This window comes from Ammodytes marinus (assembly GCF_949987685.1).
Source record: "Ammodytes marinus genome assembly, chromosome: 20".
Taxonomy (NCBI): domain Eukaryota; kingdom Metazoa; phylum Chordata; class Actinopteri; order Uranoscopiformes; family Ammodytidae; genus Ammodytes; species Ammodytes marinus.
The window spans coordinates 21908660-21936490 of NC_137224.1; the positions used below are offsets into that span (position 1 = coordinate 21908660).

General features: G+C 42.4%; 3 protein-coding genes across 4 annotated transcripts in view; all 3 read right to left on the reverse strand.

Moving 5' to 3' along the window:
- llgl2 (LLGL scribble cell polarity complex component 2) overlaps positions 1–14882 on the reverse strand; it is a 45828-nt gene extending 30946 nt beyond the window's left edge. For both annotated transcript variants that reach the window (XM_080049443.1, XM_080049442.1), the window contains exons 1-2: positions 14604–14882; positions 870–989 (exon numbers count right to left, since the gene is read on the reverse strand). In XM_080049443.1, coding sequence (XP_079905569.1) covers positions 870–944 — 75 coding nt within the window. In that variant the 5' untranslated portion in view covers positions 945–989; positions 14604–14882. The remainder of the gene's footprint in view (positions 1–869; positions 990–14603) is intronic.
- A 740-nt stretch (positions 14883–15622) lies between these two features.
- Positions 15623–27475, reverse strand: galk1 (galactokinase 1). The gene is made up of 8 exons (XM_080048860.1): positions 27152–27475; positions 26146–26335; positions 24481–24600; positions 23834–23969; positions 23410–23591; positions 22378–22528; positions 21942–22104; positions 15623–16045 (listed from the first exon to the last, which is right to left on the reverse strand). The coding sequence occupies exons 1-8, from the start codon at positions 27317–27319 to the stop codon at positions 15971–15973; spliced, it is 1185 nt and encodes a 394-aa protein (XP_079904986.1). The 5' UTR covers positions 27320–27475; the 3' UTR covers positions 15623–15970.
- On the reverse strand, positions 18309–19602 carry LOC307266758 (BTB/POZ domain-containing protein KCTD21-like; the record flags this gene model as incomplete). Its single annotated transcript, XM_080048861.1, has 2 exons — positions 18309–18776; positions 19183–19602. 2 exons carry the CDS (start codon positions 19600–19602, stop codon positions 18309–18311), a joined length of 888 nt encoding a protein of 295 aa, XP_079904987.1.
- Positions 27476–27831: the final 356 nt, after the last annotated feature.

Sequence of the window (27831 nt, forward strand, 5' to 3'; positions counted from 1 at the left end):
CCCTCGGTCAGACCAAGAATAATTCAATTGTAGTTCAAGGATGATGTTGTCGATGACGGTATGAAGAAGAGAACTGTGAAATGCAGGTCTTTTAAATGTAGAAACTGGGTTAGATAATATGATTTTTGTATGACTTGACTTGTGACTTGCTTGATTCTCACCACAGTGACTTGGACTTGCTTGAGACTTGAAGGTTATGACTTGAGACTTGCTTGAGACTTGCACATTAGTGACTTACCCCCACCTCTGGTGTGTACACATAAGCCCTGTGATAAACCTGGTTTCCACCCCTGCCGTTAGCCATAAACAGATAGACACACCCAGACCCACCCTTGATTGTTGGTGTATAAATACACCTGTACAATATATTGGCCTTTCTCTACCGTCAATAAAGAGATCAAGAGGAGAAGCGCACTTTCACTAGCTGTGAGACAAGCTAAAACCAGTATAAGGTTTGAGGTGGGCTCTGCTGATGTGATTGTCAATAAAAAGTAAGAATAATAATGGATTGGATTTATATTGCGCTTTTTTTCTAGGAACTCAAAGTGCTTTACAGGGTTCCAGGTTCCATTCATTCACACACAGTCATACCGGTGGTGGGAAGCTACGATGGTAGCCACAGCTGTCGGAAGCATGGCTGCCAATTCGCGCCCACGGCCCCTCCGACCGCCACCTCAAACATACAGCAGTCATACACATTCATACAAGGCAAGGTGAGTGAAGTGTCTTGCCCAAGGACACAACAACCATGGCACAGGTGGCAGGGCGGGAATCAAACCACCAACCCTTGGATCATTGGCCGACCCGCTCTACCACCTGAGCCACGGTCGCCCGCGGTCTTGTGTCGTGTTGTGTCCAGGTGAACTTGCCTTGTTGAACTGGAAGAGTTCCTGTTTGATGCGATCTCTCTGGGACTCATGTCCGTGTCGTCTGAACCTCTTCATCCTGCCTCAGCAGCAGCGTGGAGCCGACGGGCCCACGGACACACACTGCAGGAGGGAACAACAAGGACACAGGTCAACTGAGCTCTTCTGTTGACAAAACCATCCCAACACATGCTAATAAGTAACATACAGCCAGAGAGAGGAGGACTGTGCAGATAAACACACCACCACATTTCATAGTGGGGCAGAAGTGATCATTGAGAGCCTAGGGATTATTTTTGTGCAACTCCATAATGTATATGTTCATTAAAATGATGCCAAGACTGCCTTTAACCAATACAAAGTTTTACCATTTAATTCAAAGTTAAAAACAGTGACAGGGATGACTTAAACCGTATAAAAAAATTAAAATTAAAAATTAAATTTATTTTTAGCCGTTCTTAATTTCACTTTACTGGGTTTCATGTGTGCAGGTGAGAAGAACACTGCAATCATACGCAGGCTAAACAAGCGTACCGAGACATTATTGAACAGGAGGTCTTGTGGTCAGTGCAGGAAGCACTGAGTCACAAGCTACCGTTCGGCCTGCTATGCATTATGGGATGAGGAAGACAATCTACTTCCTGGATTTTCTTTCTGTTGTTTGCCGGCATGGAAATTCTGACCAATTGTAAAGCAGTAGTTCAGGAACCTCATTATTGCTCCCGAGTCCCTTTCCAGACACATCTGACCAATGAGTGAAGAGAATGTTCTCAAGTGGCCAATGTGCTGCATTTTGGTTCACTTCACCAACTGATTCAGACCTGAGGAAACGATAGGTGTGAAAGGGAACCGAACCCGTTGAGAAACCAAACAATGTATCATTCTCATCTGGTGAGAATCAAGGAAGCATACTAGAACAGGACTATCAGATAGTCCTTTTCTCTCGGTTATAAAAATCCAAACTTTAAAGTTAAAGATTTCCGTTTGATTAATTGATCAAATCTCTCTACCTTGAAAGTTTTAAAATACAGAATGACAGAGCAGAACTGTGACTTCCATTTCACCCACAGTTTGGGATTAGGCTTAGAGTGTGGCATTTGCAGTGTTTCCCCCAGGAAATGTCTTAGTCAAGGTGGTCACTGTCTAGCCGTACAGGAGGCGTGGCGCGTAGCGCCGCGGCGAACATTTTGGGGGTATTTTGCTCAAAGATGCCAATGCGCCCTAAAGAAATTCTGTTTATTTGAATGACACTGACCTTACAGTTGTGCAATTTTGTTTGCTATGTGCACATTTTGTGCAAACATGCAGACGGTACAAAATACAATTAAAGAAAAGTTCCACTGTTTTGGTGCAATACCATGCAGACACTAAATAAAAATAATGGACCATACACTTAACATGTGTATCAAAGTGCTTTTTAAAGTTCCTTTTTGGATGGGGGGCTGTTGTGAGATTATTGTGGACAATAGGCATACTGTGATGCGATTAATTCATATATGGTTATTATTAGCCTACTTGCTTGATTTCTTTTTAAATACAGAGGTTATTGGTTGTTTTGGAACATGTATTTCCAAATTTAAAACATAAAAATAAAGCAGCATTTAAAATTCAGAAAAATAAATCTTGTATGGCTACACTAACATGCTGTTTGAAAAATAATTCAATAATTGAAATAATACAAAGTGTTTTCCCCTTAAAATGACTAAATGCATTTCAAAGACAGTTACAGTGTGCACTTCTGTAAACTTACTGAAAGGTGCCTGGGCCATCACTCTCATGCATGTATCAGACTTTTCTCTGCGCTGTATGAGCCGATAAGTTGTGTTGCCACGGTGATGTGGAGTCTTAAACTAGTCTAGCTTTGCAGAGCACTTCTTTCTGTTCAGCTAAATATCCCCATAGAACCGCACTGCGTTTATTATCGCCACAGGTTAAATGTCGGTTTGCTGCTGCTCGTTTCCCGCGTACATGCCGTAGTCGCGCGCAGCGCGGGACGGTCGCGCGCGCAGAGCCCCCGACACAGAGCAGCTGATAGTCTGAGCAGAGAGAAACGCTTGGAGACATATGTGCACATTTATTTACCGCAAATCACGGCCTTTCGCGCATTTCTGACCATGAAAAATCACACATCGCGCTTGCTAGTACATTAATTGTGCAGCACTAAAAATAAAAAAAATAAAGATTTAATTTTTTTTTTTTTTTGTCGGTCAGTAGTCAAGGCGGGGGGCTGGTTTTGCTAAGGCGGCCGCCTTAACTATAAAGCGCTGGGGGAAACACTGATTTGAATACGTCTTGGGACAGTGCTGTTAGTAAATGTGTGTTAGCAGAAAATGGGACCATAGCTTAGAGTGTGTGTGTGTGTGTGTGTGTGTGTGATTGCCTAACAAGACTTAATGATGAGAGTAAAGGATTGTAGAGGCGGTAGCACTTCAGCACTTGATAACACCTCAGAAAAAGGGACAGAAAAGAAGGTATGGAAGAGAGGGCGACAATCTAATGAAAAAATAAAACATCATCCTTGCGTTGCAGTAAAAAAATAGTAACAGTAAGCATTGTAGGAGGGAGACCGACTGAGCTCAATCATGTGAAGAGAAAGGTTCAACCAGAGAGCAGCATTTAAAAGGCCTCTTAAGTCTGTGTGTCTGCTCTCTGTCAGCTCCCTGGCTCCTTCCCTCACACACTCAAATACATATTAGAAAGCTGACCAAAAAGGAGAATATTTCAGACGGGGGAAAAAAAAAAATACAGTCAGACAAATGATCCACAATACCACGAGTCCCTGACAAAAATGCCATGAGTCACAGTTTTCCATGTAAAAACCAGCTCACTAACTTCCAGACATAGTTTGTGTTCTTATACCCTCCTATCAGCACTGCTGCCCTGACTCACTGGCTGCTGCTGGCTTTTTGTCGCACAAATACAGCTTCCTCAAAAGAAAAAAAAAAGAAAAATCAACAATGCCCGGGTAACAGCAGCCCGACAGCTGTTATGAAGGCAGACTGAATTTTCAGATTGGTTATCAAACGACTTTGTCAAACGATATACATTGTGTTATGGTAATGAGCACTCTCACGGTATATTTTCACCTTTTGCAATACTGTTTATGCAAGTGTGTACAGGTGGCGTTGACTGAGTTTAACATGTAGCTAGGTCGTCATACCTACATTGGATGTACCATATGTTACATTTGTCCCCACAAAATAATTAGTTTTTATTTAGAAAAGATATTCAATTAAAAACAATATTTAGACAAGTAAAAGCTGGAAATATTTGCATATAAAAAGATGCATCATGTGTGTGTGTGTGTGTGTGTGTGTGTACACACGTGTGTGTGACGGTCCCAGAAGCAGTGGAGCAGAAAGAAGGAGCTCAGAGTGGTATAAGCTCTGCTCACAATGGCAGGGTGGGAGGTCTGCTTCACACACACACACCACAGCTTCACAGGACTAACGGAGGAATCAGCTGATGGAAACCCAGGGAATTACAACCCCAACATATGCCCACATGTAAACAGTAGGGGTGTGAAAAGGTACACAAAAGTCACGGTTCGGTACGGTTCTGTTCTCAGGTAAGAGGAAAAATGTAAATTGTAAAATGTAATTGTTTGTAATAATAATGAACATGAATTTAATCAGTTAAAAAATAGCAGTTAAACATTTATTATCTCATCAAGTGTTTCAAATTAAATTATACAAATAAAATATATAAAAAATATTTAAGTAAAATATTTAAAAAAGAATATTGCTGCAAGTGCAAGTTCTCCGATATATAATTCTTACATAATTCTTCCCAAATAAAAGTAAGTGCAGCATTAACTTCAATTGTGGCTTTTATCCTTTTCAGAAAACAAAATTAAATACTGCTGCGAAGAAACAAAGAATTAAAATAAATAAAACACTTCTCACATAAAAGTGCAAGTTCCGCAATCAAAACAAGCATATTTACGCCATACAGATCGCGGTATACCTGTGGAACAACCCATAAGTGCCTGTATTGTGACGGTTCGGTATGAATACGTGTATAAAAAAATTTAAAATGTAAAATGCTCACTTACGTTCGACCGACTTAGTGTCGGCCTAATTACAACCTTAGTATGTTAGTCTCAAAATAAAAGTCGCAGTTGACTTTTATTTCTCACGATTCAGCTTGTTGTTTTTCTTTCTATGGTTCACGTTAAATGCTTTTAATGTGAAGCTAAGCTGGCAGAAATGTCCGGTTTTAATGAACAGTAACTTAACTGCGTGTTACATGTATGGTTTGTGTCGTGAAGAGCGTGATTTGCAACACAACAAAATAAGCGATATTACATCAAATGAAACTATAGACATTTTTTTCTTCCGTCAGAAGATATATGATCATATCGCCACAGCCCTAACTTGTATTATTGTTACACCCCTAGTAAAACAGCAGAGCCAACGACCAGCATGGAAAAGCTTGGGTTCAGCCATCCACACATATGCTACATGTCAGGTGTGAGATTCTCCACACACACACACACACACACACACACAGTCGGCAGCCCATCTATTCCACTGTACTTCCTCTCCAACCAGATTAATTGTGGCTTTTCAAGTGACCTGACAGACATTAGAGCACAAATGAGCTATTCATTAAGTGTACTCAAGTGTTATTTTTACCCCGGCTATTATCAAGGGGCAGAGGCTGGGAGTGAACATCACAATTATGTGAAGTGCAGTGATGGTGAAGGATGTTAGTTCAGACAGATTAGACCTCCTCCTCTTGTAAACTCTGGCTGTGGCTAAGAAGAAACAACAATAGTCAACTACTCAAGCAAACAAGGCACAAATCTAGTAGTTTAAGGTGAGACACAGCAGGCAACATGTTGTTATTTCAAGCATGGGTCAATGTTGAGATTGTCTATTTTGCTTCCACAACATGTCTTCTTTTCTAGTATTTTTTACGAAAAGGTTAAAAATGTACATTTAGGTGTTTATTTGACTAAACCTGGTCTGTCTGTGTCTCCTGTACAACCATCTTTAACTACCATTATCTCAATTATGATTATCTCAGCCATCATTTCAATACTTTAAACCAAACATTTTAACTTCTGAAAACATTCTAACATGTAAAATATTGTTTTAATGTAAGTAATCAGCTTTGCAATGTTTCATGCTGATATCTGTAAGTTAGATGTTCCAATCCCTTATTGACCTGTATAGCTTTTATTTAGAAGGCAGGCACCTTTTGACCATAGAATCATTTGTGCGGAATGATTGTCTTTGTTTCTCCTTTACGAGACACATGTATATCGTTAGCCTCATAGCATAATTGCCTAAATCATATTTACTCTAATCTACATCTACATTTCGTCAGCCTAATAGCATAATTGCCTGAGTCATATTTTAAGGGTTATAGAGTAGGGTAAAGTAGATGTAGAATAGAGTAGATGTAGAGTAAAAGTAGAGTTGAGTAAATACGATTAAGGCACTTATGAGGCTAACGACATGTTTTCATCAGAGAGCAGCTCTTACAGCTAGCTGCAGTAGCCTGAGGTGGTGCTTGTCAGGAGAACACAGGCAGGTCAGGAGTGGGTGAAACAGACACTCAGCTATTTAGGCTTCGTGACATGCTATAGATGGATTTTTCCCAGGAATTTCACTTTGGCAGAAACAGAGCAAATTAACTGGTGTTGAGAAACAACAGTGAATGACATTGGACATTGCTGCATCTTTGGTCACATTGTTTGATCTACAGTGAGCTCATCTCTCTTGCAAGATAAGGACGTATAGTATTTACCTACGATGATAACACACTCAACAGGCCTATTGACTGTTCTCACAAAAGCCACATTCAGCGAGGAAAGTATGCCTCTGCCTGCCAATATACAATCCCAAATGTCCTTCCCTTAAACTGTGTTCACTCTCCGTTAGCCTGACGTCATGCGTTATCTTTTTATCCCACACTTGAGCGGTGTTGTCAAATTCCCAGCATATCAACCGAGCCATCTGAGTTGAGTGTAGAGTCAATGGGGAAAAACAAGGTGCATAAACAAGCCTGGACAGGACAATAACCTCAAGCAGAAGGCGGCTCGACCAGCAGAGCTGCTGCTACGAGGGCTGCGTCTGTCAACGGCATAGCTAGCATAGTGCCTCGGAGTCAGAATGAATGGCCAGGAAACGCCTGGCATCCAAAACATTCTACTTATGGACTTATGTAATCAGCAGCTATGCAGCCGGCACACTCGCTGCAGCACAGGAAACAAGGTGCAAAGATAATAAGCCCCTCTCCTTGTGTAGCCATCTGATCAGGTCATAACTTAAGATACAGACAGACTAAAAGGTGTGAAATAAACCACATGCACATTTCACACTTCACACAGTCGGAGCAGAACCTGTTTGGCAGCTGCAGAAAACTGGCTTGCCTTTCACACATGGTGAGCCCAGGGAAAGCCACAGAATCTGGACGACTTAAAAGCCGTCCGTCATGGCCATTTTCAGTGAGAAGGGAGGGAGCATCTGTAAAATGAAGACAGCAAAGAATGCACCTCACAAGACAGAGCAGTTAGCCTGCCATAGTACACCACAGCAAACATTAGAGAGATGCTTCCTTTAACACTGACAAAACAGAAATGAGATCTTGTCAGTTTTGGGTGTGGTCGGCGGCAGGATATCGTATCTCCCACCAACTCACTCCCTCTTTCCTGTAATCAGAACCAGGAAGACAGAGGAGAGAGAGGGGGGAGGGGGGGGGGGCGATCAGGAGCACGGTGTTAACACTAGTCCAGTGAACATGGTCACCGACAGTAAGGGGATGTTAGGCTGTTTGGAGCAGCATCCCTCGCCAAGTTTCTGTGCTTAAACTTTACCACAACATTTCCATGTAGGAAAAAAAATACGACTGATCAATGCTTAATTTGTATTGCAGGAGGTCCCGGAACAGGGAGGGGGCGCCGGGTCAGATTTGATCATCCAACTGACCGGCTGGTTCGGACAAATACAACTAAATCTGATCGCCTTTTTGACATTATACCAGTTAAAGTTGGGGTGGAGGATTTGGGGAGAAAATGGCAGTTGGGATAGAGATTCAAATCCAAATACCTCAACCGCTCCACTTGTTCTCTATGGTCCCTCCCTGACGCGCTCTACACCAACAACGTTGTGCCAAATTGAATGGACAGTCCCCAACAGCCAATAAGAACAGATAATCGGAGCCTCGCTGTGATTGGTCAAAGTGTACAGCTCATGTTAACTTTGACCAATCAGAAATCACGTATGAAAACACAACATCAGCAGTTCAGCACAGATGATGTGCGCGGAAATTCCCACGCTTTCTCGCTTCCTCTCTCTCTCTCTCTCTCTCTCTCCCAATTTAAAAATCTAAAATAGGCAAAACAAGCAATTTACAACTTCAATGGGTAAAGACTCAATACACAATATAACAATACATATTGATTAATATGTTCATAGTGACGAATCAGCCTGATCCAATTAAATAGGTTGCGGTTCGGACGTGTTCCGGCACAAATTATGCCCTGAGAACTGATGCTGGAGAGTCAGAGCACACTCTTTAACCACAGTCTGAGCCAGAAGAATGTTCCAGTAACTTTAGAAGTCTTCCCCATCTGCCCTCAATGGCTATAGACCAGTTCCTTCCATCATCCCACATCATGAAGGTCCTGTACAGAGACTGATATTGGCCCATCTCAGACATCAGAAGAAAATCTCTCTCTTGACCCCACTGCAGTTTGCCTAGATATCACCTAGAGGTTGTAGTAGAAGACAGCCGCCTTAATATACCTACTTCAATGAAATGATCCCACTCTCACCTGATCAAAGCAGGCAGCAGTGTGAGGATTATCCCTGCATTCCAATTCACATACTTTTTCTTTTTACTACACTACATAAAGTACAGAAGAGATTTAGGGCCACAGGAGAAGAAAAAAATCAGGTAAGGAAGATTTTATTTCATTATGTCGATAAATTTCAAGAATAAATATGAATACTGCAAAATTCAATTTGAGTCATCTAGGTATTTTTGTCATACTGCAATTGACTTGCATGTATCGGGACATCCTAAATCTTTTTCTGGCATACTAAATAGTAGGGAAGTATGGGTATTGGAACAGTAGGGAAGTATGGGTACACCTGGATTATTGACTACCTGATGGACATATTTGTGTGTCTGAGTCAGGCCCTGTTCTCACGGTGAAAACGTGACAGTTTTCCCGTTTTTTAAATTTTTTTTAACCCCGTTCAGACACAATTTATCTGACATCTTCACCCGCACATGTTTTCAGAGGAAACGGGACGAAATCGATGTAGTAAGCATGCCAGGCCAGCAGTTGGCGGTACAAGGTAGTAGTAAATAGCATTTCTGGTGCATCCGGTGTCGGCTGTAAGAATTGAATAAAAAAGGCGCGCCTGCGCAAGAACGATTCTTTTTCTCAGCTCTGTTCACAGCATTGGTGCAGCAATTCCATATTTTGTTGTAGGAGCGATTGTCGTTGTAGGCACGATAACAAACTCATCAGCAACAGCACAGCGAATACAGCTGGGTGATCCGCCATTGTTGTTGTTGTTTTCCAACTGGCGCACATGGACCTACAAAGACGGCGCATGCCCATTTATCTCCAAACGCAATGCGCATGTGTGAGGGTGGAGCCGTGGCGTCAGCGTTACCAGGGGAAATGGTTTCGGTGTTTACAAGAAACCAAAACCGTTGTGCTTCCAAAAAATCCTCCCTGGGAAGTGATCTCAAAAACTTGCGGTTTCATGCCTGCGTTTGCTGTTTTCATGTACATGATATAGTGCAACCGCGGGAATTTTTCCGCGTTTGCACCGTTTTGTGTTGCCGTGAGAACAGGGTCTCAGTGGTAAGCAGCACAGGAGAAAGGGACTGAACTCTTACCTTTCTTCTTCATCCGGTATACCTCAGAGCTCAAATACAACTCAAGAGTCCTGTCATCTATTAATATTAAGATGACTCTGCAGTTGTGGGGTGGGTGAGTGCTGGACAGACAAGAGTTCAAGTGGCATGGTGCGGGAACAAGTTACCACCGCTTCTTAAAAAAGGTGCAGTGTGTAATTAGGCGTCATGTAGCGGTGATAGTTTCTAGATTGCAACGCTCCATGTCAACCCAATCGTTCAGAGATCATTTACAGAATCTCTTGAGGCTTTCAAGCACAAGGAGGCTAGTTACTAAAGATGGCATCATCCACCGCCGCCTCAAGTCTTTCCACAATATCAGGTAATAAGGTGAATATGTATTTATGTTATACTTCTTCATCTTCCAACAGTTGCATTTCCCCTGGACGCCCACAATTCATGAAAATGAGTCAGTAACCGTTAAGTTTGTCCTTCATGTGCTACTGTAGAAAGGCATTGCAACACGGTGGCCTCCGCTCTTATAAGGCACGTAAGGTCATAAAGTAAACAACTTATATTTAAGTGATACACTTATTAAAACACTTGTGAATATTATATTCCATTTTTTACAAAGTCTCTTCTGAAAATGCCAATTCTCTTTACACACTGCACCTTTAAAATGTAACACGGACGAGGGAGATGGTTGAGGATTTTGGGAGGACCAGGAGGAGCTGAACACATTTTGGGGGGGAAGAGGTTGACTACAAACACCCGACTCTGGAGCCCCCTCTAGAGATGGTTTTGACAAGAAGGATGTTGCACAAACTGGTCAACGTAAAGACAAGCACTACACACACACCAACTACAAAAGTACTGGTCAGAGTGTCTTCAATCAGAGGCCTCTTCATAACAAGGAGCTTCACAGGAGGACATTCCTGCCCACAGTAATAACTATTGACAGTGACTCCCACTCTGTGCTGGGAGAGGAGACTCCTTTTCTGAATGGCTATGGACCAGCCACATGTTATACCAATGCAGATTGGAGATGAAGACCATAAATACCCTACCCTCTATTGCAGAGTCATTGGGAATGAATGCCGTTTGCAGGCTTTCACACTGCAGACAAAAGCCGTATGTTAGCGGGTTTAGGAGTTTATTTTTGTCAGTGTTTTATTTATTTATTATTGTTGCAGTTCAAGTTTAATATATGAAAAAAGTTCACATTAAATTGCAAGTATTCAATGCTGCTTTCTGTATTGTCATATTTCCTATTGATTTTTGTGATTAGTTGTGAAGCGTATACATTTGGACCTTGGAAACTACAAATGTGAAGCGGAATTACCATGTGAACTTATATTAAAAAGCATACGGTAAGTGTCCTGCATTGAACTTAAGTGTGCACAGGCCCGTTCAAGATTTAAAAAAGGTACAACCATGCCCTACGTTCCGAACTGCATACTCTCTTTTTTCTATTCTACATTCGACCATAAAAAGAATCTAGTTAAGGATGCAGTAGGCATACATTGTTGGAACATACTTTTACTTATGTATTTCATCATAAAATTACGACTTGACCTTGCCTCTTGCTTTTATATCCGTCGCATCCCCGGTTTTCATACGGAGGCTCCATTGATATGACGTTACTTCCGGTGCACACTGGATTGTGGGTCAGAATCGCCCAAATAGCATGCCGTTTTCAACACTAAAAATCTTGGCCGATGTAGTAGACATCCTACATCTTTTTAAGCATACTAAATCTGACCACAAGAATTGGGACATCCAAAATCTTTTTTCTACCATACTAAATAGCAGAAAGTATGGGGATTGGAACTCAGGGTCCGTCTCATGTTGAGCAGGGGGAAAACCTTAAAGTTTGAACAACGTTCAACATCGGCAGCTCAAAAGTTGACTTGCCCCTCGCCCTGCAGTGTAATTGCGACCAACACGAAAAGATATAACAGATCTTTAGGTAGTAAGAATCCCAGAATATTCCCAAAACGCTCTCCGTGTAAAAAGGTTTGGTTCTATTGGCGGGACAGGAGCGTGGTGAGTGTGACGTAATACTTCACCCATACGGAACCGATATTCTATCATTATACAATCACTATTATAATATAATGAATGAGGTTTTTCTTCCCTTCATCTTTCTTCAGTCTTCCCTTGGCCCAGCTGTCCTGTTAATATTAACCCTACATTTGACCATGTGTTATGTCACACTAGTAAAATGTAGGGTTAGACAATGAGAACATAAAAACACTCTTTATGCCTTTTCTCAGGCTAGGATGAGCCGATTTCAAAAATGTTTGCACATTTATACTACATGTGATTTCAGAGTTCAATACACCTTCCTATTTCCACCGGTGAAGTAGGTCTTTACAATACGCTGAAAGTGTGTTCACAACCGGGGGACTCATATCTCTGAGGGAGCAGCCGAAGACGACACAAACCAACACAACTACATGCTGTGTAAATGATGCACAGCCTCCTCACTTGCACCTGTAGCGTGGTAAAACTATATATATCACACCAGCAGCACCAGCTCTCCATACACCCATCACCTTTGTATTGACAAAGCAGCTGACCAGAGATCTGCTTATGTTATGTACGTCACACTCAACTCAGGGCTACGCTCCTTACGCTTTTGCATCATATTATATGCAGCCCACTTTCATTTTTCCGGGATGTGAAACGCTGTGTAAATTCACACACTTGATTAGCCAACATGCCGTCTTTACTTGATCCCATGTTAGTAAACAAAGCTAGCGTGGTGTATCGTCCGTCTATCAACTTGCCTAAATCTATGTGTAAAGGGGGGCTATAAAGACATCCAGGCAGGTCTTTCATCTCACCCTATTGAAAACATTTAAAAAAGTATCCACTTCTTCTCCATGTCATTTTGCACATTTTCACTATGAGCCTATTTCCATCTCTATAGGGGTGTGCAGCCTGATGAGCATTGGGACATTTTATAGCATTTTCTACTTCCTACACCAGCCCGTTTAGCAGACCACAGAGAGCTTCTTTTCCTGTCTGATAATGTGTTGCACATTGAGAGAGGTTAAAACAGGAATTAAAGTTAACAGTTAACTGCGCTAAACACAGCGTGACAGTCTGAGCCAGGCACTCTCTCTCTCTCTCTTTGAAGTTTACAGCCTAGGTGCATGCTACGCCTCTCGGACACCTTAACCTGCCCCAAGGTTAAGGATATTAACCATACAAGGTTTGATCAATCAATCATTGAAAATAAAAACAACACCGTCCCAGTTTCTGCCTGTACAGTTGCATTGTATGTCTAACTATGACAGCTGTAAAACCTTTTGTTGAAGCCTACTCCTCTTAATATGGGAAGGTCAGCAGGTCAGGTGTTCTCTCTCTGGCTTGTCCAACATTTTAGGAGGGGCCGTTTGTTTGGCCTCCATATTAGTTTTCAGGTGGACTTTATACCATGCAGGTGGACTAGCTCTAGGTTCACAGAAAGAACAAAGGCTTTTTTGTTTTGCTTGTGTTGCTCTGATACAGGTGGAGCAGCCTGTGTGTGTCCTTCAACTGGATTCTGCTCCCTGAAACTATGGCATTTATCAATATATGGCGACTTTCTTTTAGGCAGCTTGAGTGAGCGCTACACAACGTTAGTGCTTTAAAGTAAATAATCGATCATCACTTTAAAAAAAAAGGCGGGTGACTTGACTGTTGCTATATTTGCAGAGGACAAATATATCACACGCAGGATGACGACTCAAATGCGTCACACAATTCAGCACTTCTAAACTAATCTAATTGATATAGTTAGATTTACAGTGTGAATTGGGGCCATGTACTGTAATCTCTGCTTTCATTCTACACGTTGTAATACTTTTGTTGTGACTTTCTTTTTTCCTGAAACTAACCAAACCGGTCCTCACCTCACACACAAACAGACACACAAACACACCCCCTCCTCACTCACACACACCTATTACTCATGCTAGTATTGGCGCTAGACCGTTTACTTCAAAAGCTTACCAACATACCTGCTAAGGGGAGGCACACCTTGCTCTAGTTCTCGTTTCCGTCATTGCGCAACACTACCTGCCCCTACTACTACTCACCTGGCATGCAGACAGGGGTTAGCGAGGGGCCTCACGGTTTCGACTGACATCAGATAAACCACTCATCAATTGATTGATCGTGGGCCCATGTCTTGTGAATTCAAATGCTACAAGTTGATGTGATTATGTCCAGACTGTGTGTGCCAACGCCTACCTAAGCTGGTTATGTTTGAGTGGGCGCATTCATTGGTTACTGTGCGTTTACAACAAGCTAGCCAAGCACAATATGAGATTTGATTCAACCCTTACCAATACATTTCGATACAAAAAATAATAGAGGTGGAAAAATACTATTTAAGGTATCAGGTAATTCGATATGAAAGCCACAGACCAAAGTATTCAAGCACATTTCAAACAAATAGTTTTCAAAGAAGCAATAAATTAGTACTGGCTGCGTTAACGGTGGAATGTATTAAGAGATAGCAACTTAGAGCAACTGGCCAAAGTTAAACAGTTAACGTTGGGTAAACAACATAGCCTTGGCGTGTTATCGATACAGAAACGAGAAAGGTACGTGTAGAACCTAAGCACACTGTATCTCTAATTCAACGCAAAGTGCAAACTCACTGATATGGGGTAACAATAATAAAGCTTTTTCTGAATATTAGGAGGAAAGATTAGCCAGCTAGCCTAGTGAGCAATCAGAACACCGATGGCTGGCTAATAAACAAGCAACTTTAGCTAGCTCGACTTGGAGCCGTTCAGGTGTGGAACAGAAAACAGGTGGCTGTGATGGACAGCGGAACTAGTTTCATTGTTAGCGAAGTGGCTCGCAGGCTCCAGCAGCCAGCTCTCCGTGAACGTGAAGCGCTTCCCAACCCACCTGAATGAAACCGTCCGTTTCTCAGCTGATGTCCACAGTTTAGAGCCGCTGGAGAAGATTTCACCTCCGGTCAGCGTCCACTGCTTTAGTTGGCTAGGAGCAACTCTCCCCTCTTACAAAGTTATGGAACAATTGGAGCAGGTAGAAAAGCGAGTAGTCACAGCACGTAAGCGAGAGTGTGTTTGCCGAGGAAATATCACGTCTGAACACCGGTTAAAAACTAAAAACTGCTCCTTTATTTTCCACCACTGCGGCGGTAGCTTCGGTGTTTCCTGCTAAGCTAAACTTCACTGCTTTGCTAACTCCTCCCTTATGTTGCATTCACGGTAACCTTGTAAACTCCAGTCCCACTTCCGTGTTACCTTCTGTTTACAAAAGCTCATAAGTGGGTTATTTTATCATTCTCTCTGAAACATGATGTTCGTAGCTAAACTTTTCATCTATTTCTGCATGGCTTGTTCAATATATACATAGCATTTCAACAAGGAACAAAAAACAATGAGGCCTATTTTATTTGGATAATTCCACAGCTCAACTGGCCTTCAGCTCCCATGGGGTTCGGCTAACAAATGCTTTACGTTTGTAGACGTGATTAGGGGTTTCATTACTATCAAGTTACACTACAGCAGCAGTAGGCCTATCATTTTCTCATACTAAATTTGAAAGAAAAATCTTTATATTCCCGATTCAATGCAGTGATACTGATACGTTATCACAAAGTTGCCCAGCCAACTGTTTTGGACAGCACTTGAAAGCAGCAACCGACTGTGGCTGTATCATTAATTATGGCTTGCATACAAGTATTCACAAGACTATAGAAGAAGAGACCATGTAGAAAAAAGATGGTTTTAACATTACAACAATACTATATTATCTGAATGAAACTAAAACATAGGGTACCACTATGGGTTAATGATGGAAAACAATTAGTAGAAACAAAGTAGGCTAAGGAAACAATCTAAGTTAATCATTTGTATCCATTTTTTTTTATTATTATAGAAAAAGAAATAAAAAGCGTTACAACTCATTTGTATTAGTGTATTGAGTTTAGTGGCATCGCGTCATCATGGCTCTGCCTAACATCACGTTGAACAGAGGTCTGTTTAGCCAGAATAATTCAAATCCCCTGTGTGAAACCAGGCACTAAATGTGCTGTAAAACCAATGACTTAGAAGACGCTGCAGAGTTTGTGATACTCATCTGTGTTCATTTAGAAAATAAAAGATATTGACATAAAAAAAATTTCATATTAAAAAAAGGTTTCACATTTTATAAACACAATTATTTCATGGAAGTACTAGGGAATATGTAGGCTATGAAGTGGACTGAATGTGTTGTGCTGAATAGCAGAGATGTGTGGACAGAGGTCAGGACAGATTGAGAGCGCGGGCTCCTTCTGAAGGTGTCGCCACATAGAAAGTCGGGGTTCCACTGTATCGCTTCTGTTGAGAAATAAATGAACAAACAAACGAGTACATTAATAGTATCATTAAAGCTATAGTGCGTAACTTCTGTTGCCCCCCCAGGAGGAATTACAACAACGCTAGGTAGGCTTTCGGTGATCGAGCAAGGATTTTATTATTCTGCTGTACGGCCAGGTTTTTTCTTAGAAGTAGAATTATTGGGCTCTTGCACCAGTGGCGACACCAGTTTGTAAACGCTGCCTTGCTGCGAAATACAGAGAGTTTTGTGGAGCCGATAGGCTTAACCAACTTTGTGTCAACTCATTTGGCTATGGCTTGAATGTAACCAACATGTATTTATATGAAAAAAAAATACGCAAAATACAGCTTTAAACCAACAATGGATCTGAAACAAATCACCAAATATAAGACCTCAGAATTATATTTGTATGCAAGCGTACTGATGTACTTTGTGTGTAACGTGAATAAGCATTATAAAGGCTAGACATTCATGCTGGTCCTATCTCTCACAGTGCTAGGGAGGAAGTCCGAAGAAGGAGCAAGAGACAAGAAGCGCTGGGTCTTGTTTTTGCAACTAGAAACCTTTTCCTCTTCAGCTGAGACACACGTCTTTTCCTCCTCCAAACTTCCTTTACTACCGCTTCCTCCAGACTAAAATTAAACACTCAGCCCGTAACTCATGTCATCACACTGCCCTCTAAAGCCATCAGAAGGGCAAACGGATACAGCCCTCCCACAGGTTGGTTTGGTTGATCCGTATATACTGTGAATAATCTAATGTAATGTGTGAGTGCACATTATTTTCAGTGAAAAAAGAGAAGAGTAGAAAAAATATATATCAAGCATTTTCAAAGTCCAACGTAATTTTCATTTCATCAACTTTTCACTTATGTAAGCAACTTGGAAACCCCAGAAGAAATACTGAAAGAAACTCTGGTCCAGAAGTGCCTGCAACTACATTTACGGCCACTAGAAAATGCCAGATTACAGCTTTAACATACACACCAAAACAGTGTCAGTAAAGTATGTTTCAGGTCTGAGACTGAGTTTTAAGTGTACAAATGTGATTTCCCCATGACGGAATCATTAATAGTGCTTCTTTCTTAGATAAAGGGGGTAAAAGCCTGGGTACTTAGCTGATGCATGTGGCTACTATGTCACTTACTACACCTTCTCAAAGAAGTAAGTACATGTCAGCGCTGCGACGTGTGGACAAGAACTGTGAATGGTCTGCTTGAGTAGCTTGTGTTTTCTCATTGTCTCAATCACGAGATAAGACTATTCCCTTTTGGCAACTACAAATCAAGTTTAAATCATTGTTTTTTTTTCTAGTTGTACACACAATCACTATTTCTTTCTTTGACACAGACATGAGTGGTATCATTCTTTTCATCAAATTATGCCCCAGTTATGCAAATTAACATGAAATAAAGTGACTTTGAAGAGCTGTCGATTCTAGCGACCCCCTTTGGAACAAAGCGGTAGTGTTTTCACGAAACCAGCGCCCGCTGTCCTAAAGATCTTTGCTAGTGCATGCTGACGGGGCGTGCTTTTGTTTAGGAAGGGAGTGACAGAGACTGTAGGACACATGGCCATGAGGTAATGTATTTATATGTGACTATGTCAGATTAATAATGGTATTATGACAATGGTGAAGCAAAGTAAACTTGGGTTAAGCACCGTTCATAAATACAGGATGTTCTTTTCTGCCTTCTGCATATTACTTTGTCTAAGTTCCTGGAAGATTGTAACCAAGCAAAGGCAATCATTGTAACTATATAAATGTAATGTTCGTTACACTAATGTTCTAATATGGTATTACAGGTCATTTATAATCATCAGAGGCAAACATTGAATTAAAAACTATAGTCAACACAACAGACACCTAATGTATGTTTGAAAGCCCAACAACTGTCACTTTAAAGGATAGATGAAACCAGTAAGATTATATTCCAAGTCTGAAAACATCTAAATGTTACGGATCAATTTACACAGAATGTAATGCAATTTACACATCTTATTATTTACTATTTGGCTATTCTCTGACAGGAGAAAAGGCAGAGATTAAAACATATTTTAGTCATAATCTGAATCCTTTGGATTCCCATGTCACAAAGTTACCCTAACCATAACACTTTATATTAGGTTGAAAGATTGAAGTCCAAGGAATAACTAGTTCAGTTGTGACTGGGTAGAACCATACAAAGCCATCAACCATCAACTTTGTTCTAGTGGGTATTGCATGTGGTGGTGCTTTTAGTAGATGCTCTTCACCCAGAGCTCAGCACTTGACAAGTCGTAGTGAGGTGCAGTAAAGGATTTGCGCCGGGTCGGGGGTAACCAGATCAATCTTGAATCCTTCGGCCAGAGCCAGCTTCAGCAGCTCCTCCATAAAGCCCTGCATGTCTGTGATGTCACAGGGACTCCGGGGCGTGTTGGCGGGGATGTCGTCAGACTGTGTGACCTCAGAGTTGGACACGGTTAGCCCGCGGTAGTGCTGCTTGTTGTACTGATCCTGGGGGAGCTCGTCAGGCCTCGGCACCCACTCCAGCATCAGTCTGTTCTGCCTGGGGTTGCATGGATGGGGGCTGGTGAGACCCTGGGATGTTGTGTAGGAGAAGTGCTCACATAGCAAAGCAAGGAAGCTTCTCCAGGTACAAAAGAGGTCAACTTTGAAGGATCGCACAGAGCACGTGCGAAGCTCATAGTTTTCTGGCCCATGGCGTAAGTTAAAGTGGAGAACGCGGACCTGGAAAGAGAGGGCACAATATGCTGACTACACATTCTCCAGAGTGTGTACACAAACAAAGAAGTAGTCTTTCTGTGTCTCTGAATGTGTGACCCATGCACATACACATCCTTTGCTCATTCACTTTATGTACCGTAAACATTGGCTGAAAGGTTAGTGGAAGACAGTATTTTCAACTAGAATACTTTATTAAAGCTGGTGAGTGGTATTAGCTGTTGATTTAGCATGCAGGCATGAGAGTGGTATAAATCTTCTCGTAATCATATTTTACGTTTTATGTAGAGACCAACATTTGCATAACAGTAGCTACAAGTTATTTAACATCCCTCGTCTGAGCCACTTCAATAAAAGTTTGTTCCTACAGGTGGTTTTAACAACATTCTTGTCCAAGTTAAAAAACATGTACCTTGGACTCAACATTGACCATGACCATGGCTCCCAGCGGCCCTCCTCTAAGGCTGAGAGGCGCCGCTGCCTCGACGTGGTGGATCTCCTCCAGCAGGGGGCGTATCTGGAAGAAATCGGCCTCCCTCCGCAGCAGCGCGAGCTCCGAAAAGCCGTCGGGCAAGTCGAGGGAGCTGGAGCGCAGGAAATTCAGGATGTACCTGAACATTTTAGCGTCGCGGTCTATGAAAACATGTCCGCCATTGTCTCTGAGCACAGGGATTTGTCCGGTGAACATGGCGCCCAGCATAGAGTCCCTGCAGCGCGTCAGAGTGTCCACCGTCGTGGTGTAGATTTCTCCACCGACGTTCAGCGACACCGGGTCCTGGAGACAGTTGTTGCTGTTGGTGGTGTTGTCGTCCCTTGAGTTGAGGTTGAGCATCATCTCAGACTGAGGCTGTAATGAGGCGGGCAGAGATTCTTGTGCTCTGGTGCAAAGGAATGCTGAGGACCGAGGGATATAGAGCTTTCCTTTTGTTTTCCAAGAAAGACTTTGACAGTGAGCCCACAGTAGTAACCAGGAGACGGACAAGTTAGGAGAGATGCAAGGAAATGCTGCCAAGTCTGTTTCCCAAAGCTGAAGATTCATACGTTTAAATCCATAAAAGGCTGCAGCTCTTTTCCTCCACACTTTTTTGCTGCAAAGCCAATGTGTCCCCCTTATAAATGCAGGCGCTTTTCCTCTGATTTTTCTGTGGTTAAAGTTTACATCTAAGTTGATTTACCTCCTGTAGCATTCAGAATGATGTGAGCCAACAGCAGGCGGTCTGACAGAGCAGAAAGGCAGCAGTGACCAGACTAGAATGCTAATAACTGGACACTTCGTCTCCACGAAGAGCTCGCTATTATCCTCGGCTCATACCCCCTGATCTCTCGCTCCCTCCCTCTCTTGTGTGACTGTGACACACACAGTCAGTCACACACACACACACACACACACACACCCACACACACACCCACACACACACACACACACACACACACACACACACACACACACACACACACACACACACACACACACACACACACACACACACACACACACACACACACACACACACACACACACACACACACACTAGAGCTGTCCGAGCAAGACACAGGGAACTGGGCAATTTGTGTAAAATGCCCCCCCCCCCCACCCCTTAAAGTGACAGCCATTGCACTGAAAAGTACTTTTTATCCCCTTTGAACAAATGAAGAATGTCCTCAGACACTTTTCTTTTCACATATCCTTCAGAATTCAAAGATGTCAAAAAACCGAACCATGAAAACGGAAAACGTTCTATTTCCTGACTGAAAAACAGCTAAACTGACTGTTTGCACCTGACGTAATATATGGCAGGGTGAGAATTATGGTGCTACTGTATATATACATTATACTACTACAACTTAAACAAAAATTAAACCCTTTCAAAATTAGGAATATTACAAAAAAGGTTTGTCAACATGTCAACAAGTCATTTAAAGGAGCTGTAAGCGGAATGGTTCTTTTAGCTAACTTCCTGTCAGTTACTGCAGTTAGCAGTCCCCTCGCTCGTCCCTACGTCACCACATTAATGCACTGCGGTCTTCAAGCAGCAAGTTATCTAGCATCATCTGAGATCCATAAGTTTGATAAAACATGATAAAAACCATCAAAACAGACATTGGGAAGGATTTTTACCTGCTCCGCCATTGTAGGCGCATAAACATTCACCCATGTGTCGCTCTGGCGTGCACCGGCAGTGAGACCATGAGTGAGACGGGTGCGGACGGGTGTCGGTTTGTAGCGTTCTCTCTTGTGATTGGATAAAATTTCGGGATACTACATAAAGTTTAATTGCTTATTACATGTAGAGCAGCTGACTAAAAGATTGGCTTTATGAAACGCGCACATCGTGTAAGTGATTACTGTGTGGATAAAGAGCAATTTAACACTTATATTAATATAAATAAACCGCTTACTTCACCTTTAACAGTAATACAGGACAAAGGAATAGACAGATGAAAAACAAATTACTATTTTAACGCAAATCCTGACTTAAGGACTTGCAGGCATCTTCACAACTACACACTGAGGCTCCTGGTAAGTAAGACGGTTTCCTCCACTAGCCAAACGTATCCCTTGTTCACATGCTGATTGAGTGCCCTACATCTTGCTTTTAGTAACCCATCTCTTTCAGTTATGATATCTGGCTTTTACAGTTACTTGGACAAAAAACAATAAGATTTCTGTTCTTAATACGTCTACAATCCACCGATATTAGACAATAAGCAGCAACAAAATATCTGGGACAAACTAACAAAACATTAAAAGCTGTGGATGGAGATTTAACATTATTGTTATTTTCTGTCAGCTATTTAGCATGTTGCTATCAGACGGAATTAGTAGATTCCAGTATTGATAGATAGATAGATAGATAGATAGATAGATAGATAGATAGATAGATAGATAGATAGATAGATAGATAGATAGATAGATAGATAGATAGATAGATAGATAGATAGATAGATAGATAATATGAATTATTTTGTAATTTCTGTCTAGCACAAACTAACATAGCCAACCATTTGCCATGTTGAAATGCACCTTTAATAAAGCCATATATGGATTTAGAAGAAAAAAAATGTATTGGTGATATTTCTGACAATTCACACACAGTACCCTAACCCTCACCTCTGCTATGCTATACTTAGTGCAGGTGAGTATGCACATGTGTATGCATGTGTTTTAACCTGTAAATGCAGTATGGTCTTGTCAATGGCGTGGGACTGTAGCAAAGTCACGGTGCATCCGCCGAAGCCTCCGCCCGTCATCCGGCTGCCATACACACCCTCCACCTCCATGGCTGCAGACACCAGCTCATCCAGCTCACTGCAGCTCACCTCATACAGGTCTCTGAAACAGCACGGATGTGGAGTTAGCTTAGCACACACCTGGCTCACTCAGTCAAACACACACTTCCTGCGTTCCGAATCGCATACTTTCTACTATTTAGTATGGTAGAATAAAAGATTTAGTATGTCCTGATTCTTGTGGCCTGATTTAGGATGGTTAGAAAAGACCCGGATGTCTACTACATCCGGCCAAGATTTTTAGTGTTGAAAACAGCATCCTATTTGGGCGATTCTGACCCACAATCCAGTGCGAACCTGAAGTGACGTCACATACCTCAGGGAGTTGTGGCTCTGCACCATGAGCCTGCCAAACTGTGTGTAGGCTCCTCTCTTCAGGGCTCCAGCAGCTTGGACAGTCCTCTCTATCTCCTCCACCACATGACGAGCTCTTCGGTAGGTTACGTCATCCAGTCGCTCCTTCGCCTCTGAAAACCATAAATAGAACTTTACATTTCTACTGAAAAGTTTGAATTTACAAGTATTAGATGCATGTCTTTACACCTGGTCTTACCAACACGCTAACAAACAAATATTCTGAAGGAAAGCTCATTTAAAGTAGTCATTAGCTATTCAGCACAATCACAACCGACCAGCTTGAAATATTGCTGGAAATGTCAGTTAAGATGGAGAATGGCGAGGGCTTAATTGTTTATCCTGAGTAGCATTCCAAGCATTACACGGCCTGTCCATTGTACTCTTCGGCTACAGTTCTGACTATATAAGTCAGTTGACGTTTTGTCCAAATGCCGTTTTTCGACGCAGCTATCAAACTCACTAGATTCTACAGACACCATGGCCTTCAGGCTAAAGTGGACCTTCCGTGCGCATCTCAAAAGACCATTAGAGGTTTTCAATTAGCTCTTTGTAGGTGTATTTTTGAACTTTGCACAGGTCCAGGCTAGCAGTTTCCCATAGCTTCCAGTCTTTCTGCTAAGCTACGCTAACCATGTCAACACTTAACGGCATTCTGCAGAATGCTTGTTGTCAAAATCAGTGTAGGTATCCTCAAAATCCGCTACACTTAAAAATCATCCAGTGTTAATATACAGCCTAGACTCTGTAAACTGGTATTTAAACAAAGGGTGTAAACAAAGTCCGCCCTCCGTAGCTAGCAACATACCTGACTCCACCTTTAACCCACTGACATGAGACTTTCTAAAATACAAATAAAGACATTTCCAAGACTGTTGAACGTCCTTTGAGGGAAACAAAAAAAGACAGAAGTGGAATGGCAGTAGATACGCTAGCCAAGAGGGAGAGACACAGTAGATTAGCACACATGATAATAAAAAGCTAAACATCCCACCCTCCAGGTCCTTCATGTTAGCATCTCTGAGACTGTCCTTTCCCAGGACAGAGGCCGCCTCCTCACACTGCCTGCGTCTCAGCGGGTACTCGCTGGCCGACAGAGAGTGTTTGACATTAGAGTTGGTGATGAGAATGAGCAGCTCTGGGTCTGCCAGAGGGACAGGGGTGGCCTCCAGGGACCTGAGGCAAAACAAACACAAGAAAGCACAAAACCGAAAACGGGAGATTGAGAAGAAGAAAGATTGCGTAGGGATGGAAAAAAGCTTTTCAAAGTGGTTGAATAAATAAATACACGGAGTTTGCCAACTATTATTTTATATGGCCGATTGTATTGATGTATGTATTGAGCCCTGTCAAAAAGCCGGGCCAATCAGGCCCAGCTTTCTGACCTAACGTGTGGAAGGCCAGGGTAGTCTCACTACCTGCAGTCGATGAGCAGAGCGTGGCCCTCCCTGCCCAGAACAGACACAAACTGATCCATGATGCCACAGGGTACACCGGCATGAGTGTGTTCTGCCTGCTGACAGGCTAAGGCTTTGGAGACCTTGTCTCCATCATCTGTGGACAAAGGACAAAAGATGTGAAATGGGAAAGGACAGATCCACGGTCATGTACCTTTAGATGAACCAGTAAGATTGTAGAAATAAAATGCTTTATTGCAATCTTAGCAACAGCTGAAATCAGGAGAGTAACTTTGGGGTTCAACATTGGGGGATTCAGATCTCCACCTATCTAGGGATGTCTGGGAACATGTCTGCCCACATAGGCTGTCTCACATTCATATTAAGACACACAGTGAAACAACATGCTCTACATATCAAAACTAGTTCAGTTGAATAGCTTAAAATAATTCACGCACCATTAACTCTGTATGCATTTAAATTTTGCATTCATCATTGTGATAATGACTTAAATATGGCTGAAATGAAGCAATACTGATAATAATCAGTCTGCTGATGTGTGGAGCCAGTATTAGCCGTACCTTTGCCTATCCTTGTACATCATCTATCCATCATATCATAAGCATTCCCTTGTGACAGGTGTGACTCTGTGTTGATCAGACTCTGACCTGGCTTGAGCTGCTGCAGGAATGTGTAGAAGGCCACCTCCAGAGAGGCAGAGCTGGACAGACCTCCACCCAGAGGAACACTGCTGCATACCACTGCCTTCAGGCCGGGGAGGGGAGGGGCTGCAGAGCACACACACACACACACGGACACGGACAGACAGACACACAGACAGACAGACAGACAGACACACACACAGACACGGACAGACAGACGGACGGACAGACAGACAGACAGAAATTATGTTATTATTCTTTTAAACTCATGTATGGAAAATGAAAACGCACTTTGTGTATGGGGGAGACGTAACAGCCCCTTGTGTTTTTTTTACAAAAGTGCAGTTAAACTCAGAGACCTTTAGATGGCGCCCAAAGCACACCATAACAAATACTAACATACCCTGGTTGCGTTCCGAATCGCATACTCTTTCTTTTTTCTATTCTACATACTACATCTGACGATAAAAAGAATCTAGTTAGGATGCAGTAGGCATACTATTGGGACGTACTTTTCTCTCTTATTTCATCATAACATTGCGCCTTGATCTTGCCTCTTGCTTTTATATCCGTCGCATCCCCGTTTGTTTTCATAACATGGACCTATAGGCTTCGTCGATGTTACGTCACTTCACGTGCGCACTGGATTGTGGGTCAGAATCGCCCAAATAGGATGCACTTTTCAACACTAACAATCTTGGCCGCATGAAGTAGGACATCCGGGTACTTCTAACCATCCTAAATCTGGCCACAAGAATCGGGACATCCTAAATCTTTTTTCTACATACTATATAGTAGAAAGTATGCGATTCGGAACGCAACCACAGTGTTCCAATCCCCATACTTCCCTACTATTTAGAATGCCAGAAAAAGATTTAGGATGTCCTTATACATGCACAATCAATTGTAGTATGCTGAACATACATAAATGCCCCACTAACTCCAATAGCATTTTGCAATATTCGTCTTTATTCTTGACATTTCTCGACATAACAAAAAAAAAACTTTCTTATCTGATTTTTTTCCGCTCCTGTGGCCCTAAAACTCTTTTGTACTTTAGTATGTAGTTGACTAAAAAGAAAAAGTATGTGATTTGGAACGCAGGGATATTGTAGCTTTTAGGTGAAGGCGGTGGAAGGGGGGAGGAGTAGGCCTATTAGCCTATAGTGTGTTTGTGTGTGGGCAGGTTATTGTATGAAGTACTTTGTGGTTAATTTGCATATATCAAAAGTGCTATTATCTATCTATAAAGCAAGAAACGTCTGTCTGTCTGTCTGTCTGTCTGTGTGTATGTGTCTGTCTAGTGTCTGTCTGTGACTCGCATATCTCTCTCACTGTTAGTCAGATCGGATGAGCTTCCGGATATTGCTTGCGCGCGGCACAAAGGTGTACATCCTTTATTGATTATGAAGTTTTGGACCAAATATGTAGAAGTTATCATATTTATATCATGCTGTCGGCGAATACATGCGCACACTGAAGGCCACAGTAACGATGGGCATGAAGTAGTCTACGGCTAAACCCCGTCTCCCCCTGATTTGATTGGCTGCTGCGACCAAAGCTTGAAATGAGTGACGAGCGGGACACACACAGCAGACCTGCTTCCTACGGGCACTGCACTAGTTATCCAAATAAAGTCTGATTGGTTTCATTGTTGGACGTTGAGTTTACCCCTGTAGTGCTGTATGACCCCCTTCACATAGTTGGCCCAGCTTGGTAACCCTGGAGACAGTGGGGCTCCGTCAGTGGGCAGGCTGAAGTCCACCTGAAGAGGCTGGTCTGCATCTTTAGTCGCTGTGACCACCGAGACCTCCTGTCCACAGCTCTGACTCCCCACCACCACAGTCACCATGGGGAGAGCCTGCCAGCGCACACACACACGCACACGCACACGCACACACACACACACACACACACACACACACACACACACACACACACACACACACACACACACACACACACACACACACACACACACACACACACACACACACACACACACACACACACACACACACACACACGTGCAGAATAGACTGCTTATCATGGCCTTTTTCTGAAAGAGGAAATACCGTGCCAAAGAAATAATTGAAAAAAAATCAGCAAGAATATTTCTTCGGTATTTCTGGTATTTGGAACTATGATCATTGGTCAATGTTTAGGCCTATGTTCTGCTCTTCTACTCTGGTGGAGTCAGCTTTCTGGAGAATGCTTATCGTCTTTTCAATATCACTTTTTGTCAAATTCAGTGAATATCTCCTCAGGGTCCGCTACCTGTTCGTACAGTGTGTGCACTGAAATATTTTTATTAATATAGGCCCTACACAGCCTATAGGCTCTGTAAACTGGTATGTTGCTATCTACCCTTTTGTTAAGCCTACATACCAGTTTACAGATCATAAGCTGTGTATTTACACCAGGTTCCCATAGCTTCACAAGATATTCACAGATGTTTTGACAAAAAGTGATTTTGACAAAATTCTCCAGAATCGCTCACTCCTACTTTTAATTCCACATGCAAATAAATAACCTTGATAGCCTGTTACTAGCCTACAACACTGTTGTTATGCAAGAGTACAGGCTACATCCGAAACAAACTAGATTGTATGACATATGGAGTGTTCATTTTCATTTTGACCAAATCCTACTAATGAAATGTGTGTCCTGTTGTTACCATTGGAAGCACAAATCCCTGGTTGTAGTCAGTGTGCTCGCCTATCAGGTTGACTCTCCCAGGAGCGCACACCGCGGTCAGAACAGCCTCCTCCTCCCCGAACACCTGCACATACAGAGCCCGAGCCTCCGCGACCAGAGACGGCACGCTTGGAAATGGACTGGCCATAACACACTCGAGCCTTTAGTAGCCTATTAAACAGAGATTAGATCAAATAGGAGCAGAGAGAGGAGGAGACATGCGCACTCAATCTGCCCGTTCCAAGAAAACTAAACGCTAAGCGGCAGGTTACACACGGAAAGTTGCACTCTATTGACACTTTTTTTGACATGTCAGGTGATCTTTACTTCCTGGTGCCGTTATGGCCAAAAAGTTTATGTTGAGGCTGTGATTGGGTTAGAATGCGTCACATGACTGTCAGACCCTTTTAGGGCGCATCATCCGTTTGAAACTTTTGTAATAGTACCATGGTTTAAAAGCGCTGTCATCCGGCTCTATTGTAGCCCACAAACATAGGTAGCAGCATAATGGGCTTCAAAGAGTGGGAGCTGCCACAAACAAAGTGGTAAAATAAAAGGAACAAAGATCGTAACTTCCTAAAAAATTTATCAATTCGTAGGCAATAGGCCAGGGTTTAACCTTCCTCTCGTGTTAGGGTCGCCACCGACCCGTTTTGGATT

What these genes read in the sequence shown, in the direction of transcription:
- galk1 (XM_080048860.1), bottom strand. Translation starts at nt 27,319, where the DNA reads ATGGCCAGTCCATTTCCAAGCGTGCCGTCTCTGGTCGCGGAGGCTCGG. An exon ending in GGTCATACAGCACTACAGGG is followed by an intron (nt 24,601 to 26,145) that starts GTAAACTCAACG and finishes TGTGCTCTGCAG; the next exon opens with CCCCTCCCCTCCCCGGCCTG. An exon ending in CAGAGCCACAACTCCCTGAG is followed by an intron (nt 22,105 to 22,377) that starts GTATGTGACGTC and finishes GTGCTGTTTCAG; the next exon opens with AGACCTGTATGAGGTGAGCT.